We start from the raw sequence: 17,246 nt of genomic DNA, 5'->3' as shown, positions 1-17,246 counted from the left end.
TTATTATATTTGCCATACTTCTAGTAGGGGGAAAAAGTGCTGCCATACTTGAAAAATTAATTTATTCGTCACGTTTCAAAAATACGACTGTACAATACGTAAAATTTCCCCTTTGAATTCCCTGATTTCTGTGATTTCCCCTTTTAATGGCATCATGCTTCACAGACTACACACTTCAATGTGTATTTTTAAGTATTGTAGTAAGTAAGTATTGTAGTAGTATTGTAGCATATAAGTATTGTATAAATTGCTTTGAATTATGTACGTGTGAGGCTATGTGCCATTAAATAAACGTTTTTTCTTTCTTTCTTTCTTTCATTCTTTAAAATAATTTTTTACAGTTTGGGATTATTATATTCTGTTTATATTCAAGTCAGCAGTGGTGGCTCAGTGGTGAGACCTCGGACTTCGAATCGATAAGTCCGGGGTTCGAGACCGGGCGAGCGCGCAGGAAATAAATTGATTTTTCAATTTATCTGCGCATGTTGTAACATCACCACAGCTCGAACGGTGAAGGAAAACATCGTGAGGAAACCGACATGTCGAAGAATCAAAAGTTCGACGATATGTGTCATCCGCCAACCCGCACTGGGCTAGCGTGGTGGATTATGGCCTGTACCCTCATAGGAGGCCCGTGTCCCAGCAGTGGGAACATATATGGGCTGATGATGATGATGATGATGATGATATTCTGTTTGTTTGTATACAATTCTACCTAGAAAGAAATATCGCAGAATGCAAACATGGGGCGGATGATTGTAAGACTTAAGCCAAGACGTAAAAAAAATGAAAAGAATTGGCGATTTGTACCAGTACGGCATTTTTGGAAAGTATATGATGCAACGTGACCATTATTATATTTGCCATACTTTTAATAGAGGGAAAAATTAGTGCCATACTGCTACAAATCGTTCAAACTACGAATAAAATCTTACAATAAGAATAAAAAGAAAATAGAAATCAATTACAATACAATCTTATACACATTCGTCACCTCCCACAGGTATGGCATTATCACACTTCTATTTATTCAGGAGTTGTTGAAAAAAAAATGTAGGATGGTACAAATCGTTTGGCGAGGAAAAAAAATTCAAAAATTTGCAGATTTTCCGCGGTATGGCGACCATTTGGAATCGTCCGAAAAGTATGGCATGGCGATTTTAGTAAATGGCTGCACGACGATGGTTATCTGTGCAAAAGTTAGCCCGGTATTTGTACCCGTTGATTTAAAAAAAAACAATTCAACCATTTGTGGTTGAATTGTTTTTTTTTTAAATCAACGCATTCACGTCGGTATGGCGGACTGTAAGTCACATCGTCAAAGTATGGCATGACACTACCGCCTACATCTTTTTTAAGGGCTATCGGTAAATTCTAAAATTTTTGTGTTACAAATCGTAGGACTTTCGCTATTTATCCGACGAGTGTAACTAACGCCCACGCGACTAGTCCGCCGGTACCAGCGTTCTGACCATCATTTTTCTTTTTGTCATTGCGTACTAAGACCCCTCTAGACCGCCATCCTGTTACAAATGACCCGAAATTTTGTGTCAGTATCTCCCGGCCTAACATGTGCAATGTGTAAATGTGTTGACGTTCCAGCTCTTCTTAATATACCTATATTCAGAAAGAAAGCTTGAAACTTATAAGCGCTTATAAACGCTTATCGGCGCTTGTCAGCGCTGGTAACCCGCGCAGGAAAATATATGAACATGACAAGCGCCGATAAGCGCTTATAAGTTTCAAGCTTTCTTTCTGAATACGCCCATAAGTTACACTTCTGACACTTGTGCTTGGCACACCCGTTCTTTTTGATTTTATTTATTTATTTATTTAGGTATATTATTTATTTTATTTATTTAGGTACTATAATCCATACTAATCACTTCATCACTATCACTACATAGTATAAAACAAAGTCGCTTTCCCTGTCCCTATGTCCCTATGTCCCTTTGTACGCTTAAATCTTTGAAACTACGCAACGGATTTTGATGCGGTTTTTTTTAATAGATAGAGTGATTCAAGAGGAAGGTTTATATGTATAATAAGATCCATTAAGTAGTGGAGAAGTACTGTTATTTTTGAGGTTTCTAATGTGATGTCGTAAAAAATTACATTTATTCCGCTTACATTGCAAACGCAGGCTGAACCCTACGAGTTTTATCAAAATAATGTACTAAGTATTATACACATTGAAAAGGTCTACAGAAAAGTCCGCGATGGTATATGTCTATCTCTTATGGATAACCCACAATAACTTTTTTTTGTCATTTACTTTTTACGACAAATAATGGCTAATTTTCGAAGCGATTTTAACCAATACAGCATTAATCCTTAACCAATTAAATACCATGGATACATTGTTCATTTAATATAGATCTATATGGCCCTTTACACCGTATGATTTAAGTGAATATTTTCGAAGATATTACAGATTTAAAAATTGCAGGACGTAGCGTTTGCGGCCGCCCGGCTATGTATTTTATACCCGTGCGATGCCGGAGGCCGGAGCGGGCCACTATATTTTTATACCTATACAACGTTCACAATTTTTCTGTAGTGTATTTACATTTAGTATCAGCATTGCACCCGTGCGAAGCCGGGGCGGGTCGCTAGTATTATAAATGCGAAAGTAACTCTGTCTGTCTGTTACTCAATCACGCCTAAACTACTGAACCAATTTGCATGAAATTTGGTATGGAGATATTTTGATACCTGAGAAAGGACATAGGCTACTTTTTATTGCGAAATATGTACCACGGGCGAAGCCGGGGCGGACCGCTAGTCACCTATAATTCCGAACGTAAAATTGATAGTTGACAGTTGACACGTGACATTCACAATCTCACAAGTCACAATTGACATAGGTACATTAAATTATAAAAAAAAAATTAAATAGGTATGTCATAACAATTGCACGTGTTGTTAAATTAAAGCTTTCGAATTTCGATAAAAACAAATATATTATAATTAATAAACTGCCAGATATTTATATGTAATGTAAAAATATCGCAATGGGTAAGAAAAGATATAACGCTAAAGCGCGGCAAGTGGTAAAAACAAACGTTGATAATTCTCAAACCAACGAGGTATGTATTATTTAGTTTTTTTTTAAGTGGGGAAATCTTTCAAAGATACCCACGGCCCCGGGGAAGGAGCCGTGGGTTATGTCGGATTCTTACCGACTAAAACACCACTGTGTTCCGTCGAGACGCTTTAATTATGGGGCCGCGGGTATTGTATGGAATTCTTTGATCTTTCGCAACCCCATCGGCGGCAGCCCGGTAAAACTGTACATTATAGGGCGTGGAATTTGGGGGTAGTGGGGGGTGGAGAGAGGGGGGGTGGATACTAGGAACTTCCCCTGTAAAGGGGGGGGGCGCGAAAATTAATAGTTTTCGAGATATTTACAAATTAAGTTTTGGTCCGCCTAAAGCAAAGGGGGCGCAAAGTAAGGACTTAGAAAATTTTTGATCTAAAGTGAAAATTGTATAGGAATCATAAAATACATAATTTTTATTCAAAACGCTAAAATAAGCATGTTTTATAAAAAAATCTTTTTCTCTAAAATAAAAAATGGCCGAGATATTCGCCCTCAAAGATTGATGATAAAACCTAACCTAACCCTTTCCCTATCTCCTCATGTCTTTTTTATATTGTCTCAGACACTGCCTTAGCTCCGGCGCTACGGGAAGTGCAGCCCTTCCGCCCTTGCGTGACAAAGCACGGTCGCCCGTACTCCACTTCGCAGCTTCAGCTTATTGGTCGCCTTCGGCGACCAGCCTCAGCCGCTCCGCTCCGCACGGCTCCCGAGCTTTGTCACGGCGGGCGAGGGCTGCTCTCCCTCCGCGCCTCCGGCTTTTTACATACACTCTAGGGGTAGGGCAGACAAGACCACGTGGAATTCGGGGTTGACAGCTTCGGTTCTGTGGCAAGTCTTATGATAATGCAATGCTTATTTTAGCGTAACGTTTTTTAGCTAGATTCGGACTTTCGCAGCTTAATATTGAATACATAATATTCCATCATTGAAAAAATTTACATTTTACAATCCGTCATGTATCTTGGTAATTATCAAGTTTAGAGAAAAGTTGCCCCAACAAAACATGCTTTTATTAGCGTAATCTTTACGATAAAACAATAATAAATATGTGTTATAATGATACCAACTCCATCAAAAATTTTCTAAGTCCTGCGCCCCCTTTGCTTTAGGTATTTTTTTCCAGTTCCACATTGATCTGAAGCAATTAATATTAATTATTACTTTACAATAATAGTTTTCAATACTAGTAATATTGCATTAGCTCTTTGATTTGAAATATGACAGATTTAATGTAATAGACATTAGTATGACCTGTAGTTTTTTTTTTGTTTGAGTGGGAATCGCCCTAAAGTCGCTTCTGGCACTCGCCGGCCGCTGCCGCGGCACGCTCGCTTCGCTCGCTCGGCTCGTGCGGCAGTTCAAATGTTAACCTAACACGCTCGTCGCTTCGCTCCTCGCTACCTATTTGTATGCTAAAAGTAAAAGTTTAATAGTTTTGTACAGTTTTAGGGCTTAACAGGAGTACGCACGAAACGATCTCGACTGAAAGGCAGCAAACGAACGGTAACTGAAAATGACGTCGTTATTGTTTTGTTCCACGGTACAAAGCGTACAATTAATATTGGACAGCGCTAGTCGTCCGCTAAACGGATGAATAAAATAAATTAGTCGTCCGATTACCGGATGAATAAAATAATTTAATCGTCCGATAACATCTATTTATCTATATAGTTAGGTTATCGGGGTTTCTTTAGAGAACTGCCGCACGTATTATAGGTTTTTTGTGGGGGGAGGAGGGCACACGTAGGTATTTGATTTTTTTTTGCGCGTCGACGGAGCCCCGCTTCGCGGGGCTCCTATTTCTGTGTAGTTTTTTTTTTAAAGAAACCTAACCTAACCTAACCTAACCTAACGGCTAACCTAACCTAACTTGATTTTTTTTTGCGCGTCGACGGAGCCCCGCTTCGCGGGGCTCCTATTTCTGTGTAGTTTTTTTTTAAGAAACCTAACCTAACCTAACCTAACCTAAAGGCTAACCTAACCTAAACCTAACCTAACGAATTGAGGGTGAATATCTCCGCCATTTTTGATTTTAGAGAAAAGTTGTTCCTATAAAACATGCTTATATTAGCGTTATCTTTACGATAAAACAATAATAAATAGGTGTTAAAATGACACCAACTCCATCAAAAGTCCTGCGCCCCCTTTGCTTTAGTCCAACCCAACTAGCTTTAGTGTTAAAAGGTTATCTAGTAATCCGAATAATCGGACGATTAAATTATTTTATTCATCCGGTAATCGGACGACTAATTTATTTTATTCATCCGTTTAGCGGACTACTAGACACTTCGATTAATATTTTTGTTAAATTATAAATTGCGAATATTAATAATTTTATTTTATTTAATCTATTTTACAAAAACTATACTTAATAATAATTATTTTTAATGTTGTTGTTAAAAAATATACAAATTTTATAAATAAAATTGAAATTATAATATTTTTTTTGTTAGATAGAAATGTTTTACCTGAAATGAAACGCGTTTGACAATCGCTGTAGGTCAATTTGACACTGTCATAACAGTAAGTTCGCGTTTCAAAGATAAAATGGAGTAAAATTTTCCGATTTTCAAAAATTCGTGACTCAAAAACAAAAAGTTTTCGCGCTGTGAAATTTCAGATTTAGGTTCCATAGGACAATAGCTAACCACAAAAAAAATTACGACTCTCAACTCCACGCCCTATAATGTACAGTTTAGCCGGCAGCCCGTCTCCAGTGTATAGGTAAATAATGGATTGATCTCCTGGACGGGGGGGGCAAAGATTATGTATTATTTACCAAACTCTTACACATTCTACTGATTTATTATGTGTTTACTGTGTTTGTAGTCCTGTTTAATTAAATTTAAGTTATTAGGAGATTATTTGTTGCTAGTTTCGGTGCAACATACCTAATTATTTATGAGTACGATTATCTTAATGCATTTTGTGTAATTTCAGATCAAGTTAGAGTTTGCTACAAATAACTATGGATCGGAGGATCCCAGTAATTTATTGGCTCTGCCATCACAAAAGAGAAAAACTAAAATTGTTGCAGAGAAGAAAGAAAAAACAAGATTTTTGTCCAAGGCACAGAGGAAGAGATTGGAAAAAATAATAGACAAAAAGAAAAAGAAAGAAAATGTATGTACTTATTGTTGTATGAATTAATTCAATGAACCTTTATTCTCACAAATTATCCATGAACATTTGAGAATGGTGTGTTCTTCTTTTTTTTCCAAAGAGATATTTTATGTAATAAAACAAATATACCATGCATTTTGATTGTATTTTAAACCAATACTAGCTATATGAAAATGTTTAACCCATTGACCACCGAGCGCCCCGATCGGGGCGCGACACAATAGATTATCTATTGTGTCTGTGATTCCGGGGACTGATGGATTAAATCATCAAACATTACTTGTTCAAAGTTAATTATCTTTGAACAAGTAATGTTTGATGATTATAGAATATAATATATTATGAACAATCGTTCATAATCTAATATAATATATAAATCTCGTGTCACAATGTTTGTCCTCAATGGACTCCTAAACCACTTAACCGATTATAATAAAATTCGCACACAATGTGCAGTTCGATCCAACTTGAGAGATAGGATAGTTTGAACATGTAGGTACCACGGGCGAAGCCGGGGCGGACCGCTAGTATATTATATGCTTAAATTTCAGCGGGCATCATTATTAGAATCTCTAAGTCAAGTGCAAGCTTCTAAAGAAGAAGTGGAGCAACTCACTACAATCTCTGCTTTCCAAACCCTTGGTCTAAGAAAACTTAATGAATATGATGTAGAAACTGCAAATTTGAAACTTAAGAAACCAGATGAAGATCAGGAAGAGCCGAAGAAATTCAGCAGTATAGCAGGTAATATGTTGTCATTTTTACTGTGGCTGTTAAGTACAATAGTAAAAAATGTTTTTGGGAGAATTTAGCACTAAAAATATTGACATTATAGATTTGAAGGTAGTTCTCAGATTTGACTACCTATGATTAAAAAAAATAGCAAATTTGAACAGTAAACATTTTTAATGAAAATTATACCTGGAGTAAATACTTAAAACTCAAATTGTTATTGAATTCCTTTTTCAGGAGCAAAAAAACGTTTACGTCTCCTCAGACTAGAAAATGCTAATAAAGTAAAAAAAACGAAGTATGACCCAAATGTAGTGGGATTAGAAGAATCCTCAGATGATGTCACAGAATCTGAATCTGATGAGGATGCTGTAGAAAATGGGGATCAAGAATGTATCATGGAAGAAAGTCATATAAAAGATATTCCTGATACTGTACAAGTTAAAGAAGAAGACAGCACAATTGTTATAAATGATGACGTTAAAAGTATAAAAATAGATAATACAGAAACAGACATAGAAAAGAAAAAGAAAAAGAATAACAAAAAAGCTGATAGTAAGGTTAAAGAAGTGAAAAAACCACTGCTGTCTCATGAAACAATTCATATCAATGTTAAAAGAGACCCTAAAATACAGGTAGCAAGGTTGAAATTGCCTATACTGGGCGAGGAACAAAAAATAATGGAGCTGATTAATGAAAATGAGTTCCTCATTGTTGCTGGAGAAACAGGTGATTATTTATTTATTTTAATAAGAAAATACAAGGGATTGATGTACGTTAAAAAAATTAGATTTTATTAGGTACTGTCTCTATACTTGCTTACTAAGACTTTAGTTTAAGAATACTTTGATGAATATTGCTAAGATTGAAAATTGATTTATTTGCAGAATTCTACATTCCATTTCTTTGAAATTATAAAAGTTCTTTTTCAGGTAGTGGTAAAACAACACAAATACCACAGTTTCTATATGAAGCTGGTTATGCTGAAAAACAAATGATTGCTGTGACTGAACCAAGGCGAGTGGCCACTGTAGCTATGTCTGCGAGAGTCGCTCATGAGTTGGGCTTGAGTAGTAAGGAAGTATCTTACTTGATGCGGTTTGAAGGAAATGTTACAAGAGACACGAAGATTAAGTTCATGACAGATGGTTAGTGTAACAGTGTTACAGATACTCAATTAATAACTCAGGCCCCGGAATCACAGACACAATAGAAAATCGATTGTGTCGTGGACCGATCGGGCCGTTCGGGGCTCAATGGGTTAAATTATAATACATTAAGTAAAATAAGAACTGTTATGCTTATTAGAAATTAAAGATTTTAAAGGATAGTACTCGCGCAAAATCAAATACAAAAAAGTACTATTATGCCTATTGTCAATGTTGTGCTTTCGTCAATTGACGATTGCAAGGAAAATGCTTGCATCTTGTGCATAATTAATCAAATTGTATTCACAGAGCAATAACGTGCCAATCGCTTGTCGTGCGTTCATTACAAAGTTTTGATTGTTGCTATGTAATATGCAAGCATTCATCTCACAATTCGTTGTACGATTTTGTTCTATGTCAATTAATGAACGCATATGCATCACATGCATATTCCATGGACAAACCTCAATATACAATCCAAAATAATTAAAATTTTTGCTTGTTGTTTCAAATTACAGGTGTGCTCTTAAAAGAGATACAGTCAGATTTCCTCCTCAGCAAGTATTCAGTAGTAATTATAGATGAAGCCCATGAAAGAAGTGTGTATACAGATATTCTGCTGGGATTATTATCTAGAATAGTTCCTTTACGGAGAAAACGAGGTTCCCCCTTGCGGCTTATTATTATGTCAGCTACATTGAGAGTGGAAGACTTTACTGAAAATACAAGATTGTTTAAGGAACCTCCGCCTTTGATTACGGTAAGATGACTATGGTATGGTACAGTATTTCTTTGATATCTGTTTGTTGTATGCATTGTATTGCGGAAAGCTTTTATGCGATCACAGTAAAAACATCTCTGTTGAATTCACTTTAATATTACAATTATAAAAAAAGTATCTCAATGGAGTATTGTAGACATATTTTAATATATTTCACATTTTTTATTTGATGTGTGAAATTACAAAGAGATTTTTTTCGTAAATATAATTTGCTTAAAGTTATCTTCTCTTTTAGATTGATTCCAGACAGTTTCCTGTGACAATACATTTCAATAAAAATACATATAGTGATTATTTGAAAGAAGCTTATAAAAAGGCGGTAAAAATACACACAAGATTGCCAGAAGGCGGCATACTTATATTTGTAACTGGTCAACAAGAAGTAAGTATTTGTTAATTGTTTATGAATAAGCCATTTTGTCTTATTTGTGTAAAATATATAATTTTATCTGTAAGAATTTAACCTATGATTTTGCTCATAATTTGTTTTTAATAAATAATTGTTTAATATATTATTTTAATTTTATTAAGTAATATCTGAAAATGTAAGAAACTAAAATTATTTAATTGAAATTAACTTTCAGGTCAATTACCTTGTGCGTAAATTGAAAGCGTCGTTTCCATATCGCAAAGATATAGATTATTCGAAAATAATCACCAAAAAATCTACAACAGAAGTAGATCCAGCACTTGATTCTGAACCAGAAGACATTGAATCTGATGATGACGAGGTAAGTAATTATAATAACAAAAAAGTCTCTATAATACTACAGCAATAGAATGATGAATGACAATATTTTTTTGAACTTCTTTATCGGCGTTGAGCACTTTTTCTGTAATGGGTATAAAATCTTAAACTCGCGTCAGGACACGTGACCTGATCGAAAAAGCGTAAGACGGATACCATTCCAAAATATCAAACATGCTTAACGTTAATAATCAAGTTTTCACTTCTGCCGGCACTCCCGGAGTGCAACCCGTCTTTTTTTTAATATTCTGTTGTTCATACATTACAGATTTATACTTTGTGAATCAAACATATTTAACGCAACATTTGAATTGTGTTATAAATGTGGCTATTTCACTACAAAAAATGTTATTAATGCTTATTATAAAAGCATATAAAAAAAAACCACTCAAAATATTTTATTTTTGTTTGAAATACACTTTAAAATATTATATTCATATTTTTTAAGGTAGAAAAAGAGATGAAACGTGCGAGAAAAGCAAGGAAGAAGGCTAAACAAAAATCAAAAGCATTACCTAAAATCAATTTGGATGATTATGACATGCCTGAAGACGATGGGCAGGCTGATTTAATTGGAAATGACGATGATAGTGAAGGACATTTGAGTGATTCAGGTATTTATTTATAACTTTTTAATACAATTAGAAATCTTATTATTTGCTTTATAAAAGTCTGAAAGAATGATAGATATTTAAAATTTTGAATATGCATATTGTCCTTGTCAACTTTAGAGAGTCATTTTCTTAAACAAGGAGAAATTTTAACTATTGACATAATAAAAAGGATAATTATAATTACTAGAATTAAATCTATCCGCAAATTAACCATCGAACATAAAAGCACACATTGTATGCACTCTTATAGAGCTGAATATTAGGGTGGGTAGCCGTAAATAAAAATACATCAAACATATAGGTGAATAAGTTTATTTATATCAGTATTACGTTGCATTTTATTATGTATCATATCATATTGTCTTATTTAAACTTCATATTAATTCTTCATTCAGATTTCGAAGACGATAGTCTAACACCAGAAATCAAATCCTGCCGACAGCCTCTATGGGTTCTGCCTCTATTCTCTATGCTTAGTTCTGCGAAACAGGCTCGAGTGTTTGAAACTCCACCCGTCGGAGCAAGACTATGTGTAGTTAGTACTGATGTGGCTGAAACATCGTTGACTATCCCAGCTATTAAGTATGTTGTTGATACTGGAAAGAAGAAGATGAAGTAAGTATATTTGTTGTATACTAGTTGTAAACAATATTAACAATTATCATGATAGATAGTAAGTAATCATAAGAAAAGAAATAATATTTTAACCCATTGAGCCCCGAACGGCCAGATCCGGCCGCGACACAATAAATTTTCTATTGTGGATTGTGTAGATTTCGGGTCCTGATGGATTAAATGCCAATGTGTGTCTTTTCACGTCGCAACGAAGCGATTTTATGATATGATTTTTCAGTCTGGACTTTATAAGGCCATAGATTACATTTTACTTGCGCAATGAACACATCAGAGGAAGTTTCAAGGTTGCTCCCATCACAGAGAAACTCACCGAACAGCGCTTGAGATGGTATGGACATGTAATGAGACGAGGGGAGGACCATGTAGTTAAGAGGGCTCTTAACTTGCCAAATAAAAGAAGGGGTCTGGGGCGTCCGCCAGCCACTTGGTGGTCCACCATATCGAACGACTTGGAGCGAGCCCAATTGAACAACCAGACAACCCAGGATAGGCCATCCTGGCGCATGAGAACGAGGAGAGCCGACCCCAAATAAAGGGACAAGGCAAAGGAAAAGAAGAAGATAGATTACATTTTACTGCGGCAAAACATCTCATTTCCAGGGCTATATACTTTATTGTATAATCATGTGCTCGTATTCGCGAGTGGAGAGCTAAATATTCTATCTTCTATCTTCTATCTTAATACTATTATAAAGGCGAAAGTTTGTAAGGATGTATGGATGTATGGATGTATGGATGTATGGATGTTTGTTACTCTTTCACGTAAAAACTACTGAACCGATTAGAATGAAATTTAGCACACTTATAGAGGGTAACTTGGATTAACACATAGGATAGGTTTTATCCCGGAAATCCCACGGGAACGGGAACTATGCGGGTTTTCCTTTGAAAACGCGGGCGAAGCCGCGGGCGGAAATCTAGTATATTATAAAGGCGAAAGTTTGTAAGTATGGATGTATGGATGTATGGATGTTTGTTACTCTTTCACGTAAAAACTACTGAACCGATTACAATGAAATTTAGCACACATATAGAGGGTAACTTGGATTAACACATAAGATAGGTTTTATCCCGGAAATCCCACGGGAACGGGAACTATGCGGGTTTTCCTTTGAAAACGCGGTCGAAGCCGCGGGCGAAAATCTAGTTACATATATTTTTAGAGTATACGACCACCGCACTGGCGCTAGTGCCTGGCGCATTGTGTGGACGTCGCAAGCCAGTGCGTCTCAACGGGCCGGGCGAGCGGGTCGTACTGGCGCTGGACACGCATACAGACTGTATAGTAGCGCAGTATTCCAACATGATTGTGCCCCACACTACGAACCGGATTTGTGCCGAAGACCTGTGGATGAGTTGCTGTTGCAGATGCGCTGCATGGGCATAGACAAGGTGAGTGTGACGTCACCGCTTTGTTTGTATAGCAAAGTATCAACACGACTGGGTTGCATTTTTTATGCTATCAGTGACGTCACGCGGTGCACCTGCCGCTTATTATATACAGCAGCAGTTATATTTGAACACTGGTAGAAAATCAATACTTATATTTCTACTCTGTCAATAAGCATATATTTTGTGTTATCTTTTTTATTTTCCATGTTGAATGAAGACTAATCCATCATTTTTAAATGTTTAATATACTAGTCAGTTTAAAGCCATAAAAAAGAGACGAAAGGCATTAAAAACGTTTTATGAAGGGGTTTTTCTTGTCCCTGTCCTTTAAAATTGAAACACATGAATTGGAATGAATATTATTTATTCTATCAATAACATTTATTCTATTGATAACAAATTATTTTGTTTAGGTGGTGAATTTCCCATTCCCAACTGCTCCAGATAGAATGCAACTGCGATTGGCGGAGAAACGTCTAGAAATTTTAGGTATACTAGAGAAATATGAAACAAACAAAAAAAGACGAGGAGACGAAGACGTAAGTAATTTTTATGTAAATAATAAAAATGTAGCATAAGAATGTTCTTCATTCTAGTTAAAGGTATTTTGGTCATAGACAAACATCTTATTGGAGAGGTATTTTTAAAGAAGACAAATTAATAATTTATAAATAATATTATACTATTTTTATAAATAATTTTATAGTAATGTCTAAACATCTATATCAAGGAAATATTACACTTTAAATTATTTATACCTAACTATTTCTAATATTATATCAATTACTTAATTACATTATGAGGTAAAAACATAATATTTGTATGTTTTAGGTGCTTAAAGTGACACCACTAGGTAAAGCGGTTTCAGCCTTTCCCCTATTACCGCGCTATGGTAAAATGTTAGCGCTCAGCCATCAACAAAACCTACTGCCTTATACTATTGCACTAGTTGCTGCTCTCACTGTGCCTGAGGTAATTTTTTATATGATTTGAAAACTGGTTTGAAATATTTGCAATATTTAATTGATTTTTATTACACAAACAGAAAAATTCACTGTCTTTCTATTTTTAGAAAATTATATTCTCGAGCGTGTTTTTTAGTTTATCTTTCTAAATTTTGCTACTTATAAATTGTAAATCAAAAATACAGATGTAGAACACTAAGTGACCGTTCCCGTGTTAAATTTAAACAGTAATTAATTTTTAAGAGTTATATAAAACAAAAGTACAAATATTTTTTTTACTAGATTATGAGCGGTAAGCCAGATTCTTGGCCAGCAACAGGCAATAGTCTTTTACTTGGCGATCCTGGTGTACTATTAAGAGCTGTGGGAGCTGCGGAATATGCACATACGAAAGGGGAAGAAGAATTGTTTTGTGCTAAATATGGATTAAGAGAAAAGGTAACGAATAAAATTAACAAAGTTTTTTTCATAAAATGAACAAACGAAATATCTGATTTGCATTTACTATGAAAACTTAGTTTGAAAATAGTGTCTTAAATAGTATACATACACTTAAATAATTTACTATAATTCTTATACAAATGTCTACAGAATACTTTTTATTCAATTCAAGACTTACTAGCGTGTTCCAAAATTGACAGAAGATTTCTAATGCTCGAACACAATTGACTTTGAACATTATTGTCTGGAAATAAGGTGTTAATTGGAATGAAAAATTGAAACACTTTATTTTTTTAAATATGCGATTGCGTTTCTAGTAAAATAAGTCAATAGTTCATCAAAAAATAAATTTCAGGCGCTCAAAGAAATCCGCAAGATACGAAAGCAGCTAACTTCCGAGATAAACCTAAGCGTCTCTGGAGTGAATGTAGCAGTGGACCCAGAGATGAAGCCTCCAGATGAAAATCAAGCAAGGCTGTTGAGACAGTTACTGCTGAGTGGTTTGGGAGACCAGGTCGGCAGAAAGATCGCTATGCACGAAGTTAAAGAGGGTAAATATTTGAAACAAGATTTATTTTACGAACAATTCAAATCTTACAAAACCAAAGTTCGAAATAAATGCAACAGTGAATGATATTGAAATTGTGTTCATGCTTGTTATTTCTATATTTATTTGTATCCTTTAGTAGACTGTATGTGGCTGAATGTGTAACTTTATAATCTCGGTAACTTATTTACCTTTACTTCCCAGGTGAAGACAAACGCAAATACAAATACGCGTACCACTGCGGTGATCTAGAAGAACCTGTACATCTGCACTCGGAATCCATACTTCGGAAGACGATACCTGAATGGGTGGTGTACCAGGAGCTTTACGAGACTGGTGGTGATGAGAGACGCAAGATGGTGATGAGGAATGTAGCGGCTATTGAACCGGAGTGGCTGCCGGTTTATGTGCCGCAATTGTGCCATCTTGGTACGTGATGAATCCTACTACTATTATAAAGGCGAAAGTTTGTATGGATGTATGGATGTTTGTTACTCTTTCACGTAAAAACTACTGAACCGATTACAATGAAATTTAGCACAAATATAGAGGGTAACTTGGATTAACACATAGGATAGGTTTTATCCCAAAAGTCCCACGGGAACGGGAACTACGCGGGCGAAGCCGCGGGCGGAAAGCTAGTTGTTATAATACTTATATTAAAATAGCTGTGCTCTGCGGTTTCACCCGCGTGGCTCCACTCCTGTTGGTCCTACCGTGATGATATAGCATATAGCCTTCCTCGATAAATGGGCTATCCAACACTGAAAGAAATTTTCAAATCGGACTAAGTAGCTCTTGAGATTAGCGCGTTCAAACAAACAAACTCTTCAGCTTTATAATATTAGTATAGATTATGCAATTTATGTGGAATGCAATGTTTGCGTGTAAGTTTGATATCAAAGTTATTGAAGTGATTTGAAATTTTTTCGACTTTCATCCATGTTCTTAACGTGAAATGAAGTTTAAGGGAGAAGGTTACGAAAAATAATAGATTTATTTTTGTCTACATATACATTTTTGCTAAGAAATGAGAATGGTACTTGCTTTAATTTATGGGTGCGAGGAAGGAGTCACGGTAAGAGTGCTATAATAAAATTTGGTGTTCTAAATTCTAACGTTATTTATACATATTAGCTATGAATGCTCTTTATATTCTTGCAAATAAATATAATTTAACTTAAGTTATTAGCGTTTCACGTTAAATACAATATCATTATGAACTATAATTAAATTTTCTATTTTTGACGTGACAACGTCTTATAATTCGATATAGCCTGCTGCAAGCACGAAAAAACATGACTCATGCGGCGTTACCTCGCTCTGAGGCGTTCCGTAAGGCTTGAAGTGCAAGCGAGAGCGCGGAACGAGCGACAAAGAAGCACAATCGGACGTTGTCACGTTCAATTACTATCGTCAGTAAACCGACTTTACAGACAACCAATTTTTTTTATTCAGAATCACTATCGGATCCAGAGCCAAGATATGACGAGAAAAGTGGTCGCGTGAAGGGTCATTACAAGGGAACGTTCGGAAAAGCCGGTTGGGAATTGCCAATTGTGGAAATAGATTTTCCCGATAAAATTGAACGATATAGGTAACTATGATACATGCTAAAACATGCTATGTTATTAGAAGATGGTTTCGATTCTATTTTTATCAATATTAATTTTGTTGATAAGAGTGTTTAAATTAACAAAAAACTAATTTAAAATTAACAAATGTGGTTGTCTCTTATATTATGTCGATAGGTTTTTTGTATCATATATGACGAATTGTAAAATTTTGCAACACGCAACTTATTTTCAAAAGACTTTTTGTGTTTTTATTGTTTGTATTATTCAATACTTTATTTATCTATAAGTATATTTATACAATGTTAAAATTGATAATATTAACAACCAAAAAATAAATAATTCTACCTATTAATTAAATACAGCTAGATAATCTAAGCCATCTCTTGCAGATGGTTCGCGCGATTCCTTCTAGAAGGTTCCGTGTTTCCAAAACTCAAGAAATACGCGACGTCTTTACTATCACCTCCTTCTACTATGATCAAGAGTTGGGCTAAATTGCAACCAAGAACCGAGATTCTGTTAAAAGCACTAATTTCTAGACGTTGCGGTACGAAGGTTGAGTTACAAAGGGCTTGGGAGGAGGAAGCGAGTTGTAAGTAAATTTAGTTAATACATTTAGGAACATAAAAAGTTCTTTATGAATATAATTTTAAACTTTTTTTTTTAATGCGCAGTAGTAAAAGATTGGTGAATTTTTAGTTGAGAGGTGTCGATTTGTTTTAACCCATTGAGCCCCGAACGGCCCGATCGGGCCACGACAAAATAGATTTTATATTGTGTCTGCGATTCCGGGGCCTGAGTTATTAAATGTGATATAGACAATATTTAATAATAATATGCCGCATTTTAGGCGTCAATTTTTTCTCGAAAACAGCTCTTTGTTTTTTCCATGAGGAGGTATGTCTCTTGTATATTTGTTAATTTATTATCGACCAATAGTAGTATATAAAATGAATAACATCTGTGTGTTAAGATTCTTTAAGCAATAAATTTTTGTTTCAGATTTACAAGAGGAGTATTTAAAATGGCTGCCAGAGTCCGCCCATAATGAAGTAACCTTATATTGGCCTCCACTATAAAAAGTATTTATTGTATATAATTATTGTAAATAAAACGTATTGTTTTATAAATAATTGTTTTCTTCCTACGGCCAAATAGATAACTTCTGAACTCGGTAAAATTTTTTATCAATACGATTTCTACTTTCGTAAGAAAAAAATATTTGTAGGTATTCAAATTTGAAGAAAGAATGATTCCCCATTTTAGTATCGCGTAAAAACACAAATATCACTGTATCTACTATTTTTTTTTCTCCAAGTAGTTAGGTACTTAACAATATGATTTATGAATGTTATCACGCAGGCATATTTACCTAGTTATATTTAAACAGCCTTAATCGCAATGTGACTTAAATGCTTAATTGTTAACTTATCGGTCAT

General features: G+C 35.1%; 1 protein-coding gene across 1 annotated transcript; it reads left to right on the top strand.

The window, feature by feature from the left end:
• Window positions 1-2,904: 2,904 nt before the first annotated feature.
• Window positions 2,905-16,940, top strand: kz (putative ATP-dependent RNA helicase kurz). The gene is made up of 19 exons (XM_090114214.1): window positions 2,905-3,089; window positions 6,044-6,226; window positions 6,778-6,970; window positions 7,196-7,687; window positions 7,891-8,106; window positions 8,625-8,866; window positions 9,123-9,269; window positions 9,472-9,618; window positions 10,084-10,249; window positions 10,645-10,864; window positions 12,049-12,277; window positions 12,691-12,816; window positions 13,109-13,249; window positions 13,525-13,680; window positions 14,039-14,234; window positions 14,435-14,659; window positions 15,689-15,827; window positions 16,197-16,399; window positions 16,810-16,940. The coding sequence occupies exons 1-19, from the start codon at window positions 3,015-3,017 to the stop codon at window positions 16,884-16,886; spliced, it is 3,573 nt and encodes a 1,190-aa protein (XP_089970340.1). The 5' UTR covers window positions 2,905-3,014; the 3' UTR covers window positions 16,887-16,940.
• The last annotated feature ends 306 nt before the right edge of the window (window positions 16,941-17,246 follow it).

Source organism: Colias eurytheme, chromosome 21 (genome assembly GCF_061535395.1).
Source record: "Colias eurytheme isolate Ceu_HAF_F1 chromosome 21, ilColEury1 Martin Lab GWU primary, whole genome shotgun sequence".
Lineage (NCBI taxonomy): Eukaryota > Metazoa > Arthropoda > Insecta > Lepidoptera > Pieridae > Colias > Colias eurytheme.
This window is presented reverse-complemented; position numbering and strand designations above follow the sequence as displayed.

Excerpts from the sequence above, each read along its gene's own strand:
- kz (XM_090114214.1), top strand. The coding sequence starts at position 3,015 with ATGGGTAAGAAAAGATATAACGCTAAAGCGCGGCAAGTGGTAAAAACA. Across the intron at positions 8,107-8,624 it reads GATTAAGTTCATGACAGATG|GTGTGCTCTTAAAAGAGATA; the intron begins GTTAGTGTAACA and ends TTCAAATTACAG. Across the intron at positions 13,250-13,524 it reads CTGCTCTCACTGTGCCTGAG|ATTATGAGCGGTAAGCCAGA; the intron begins GTAATTTTTTAT and ends TTTTTTTACTAG.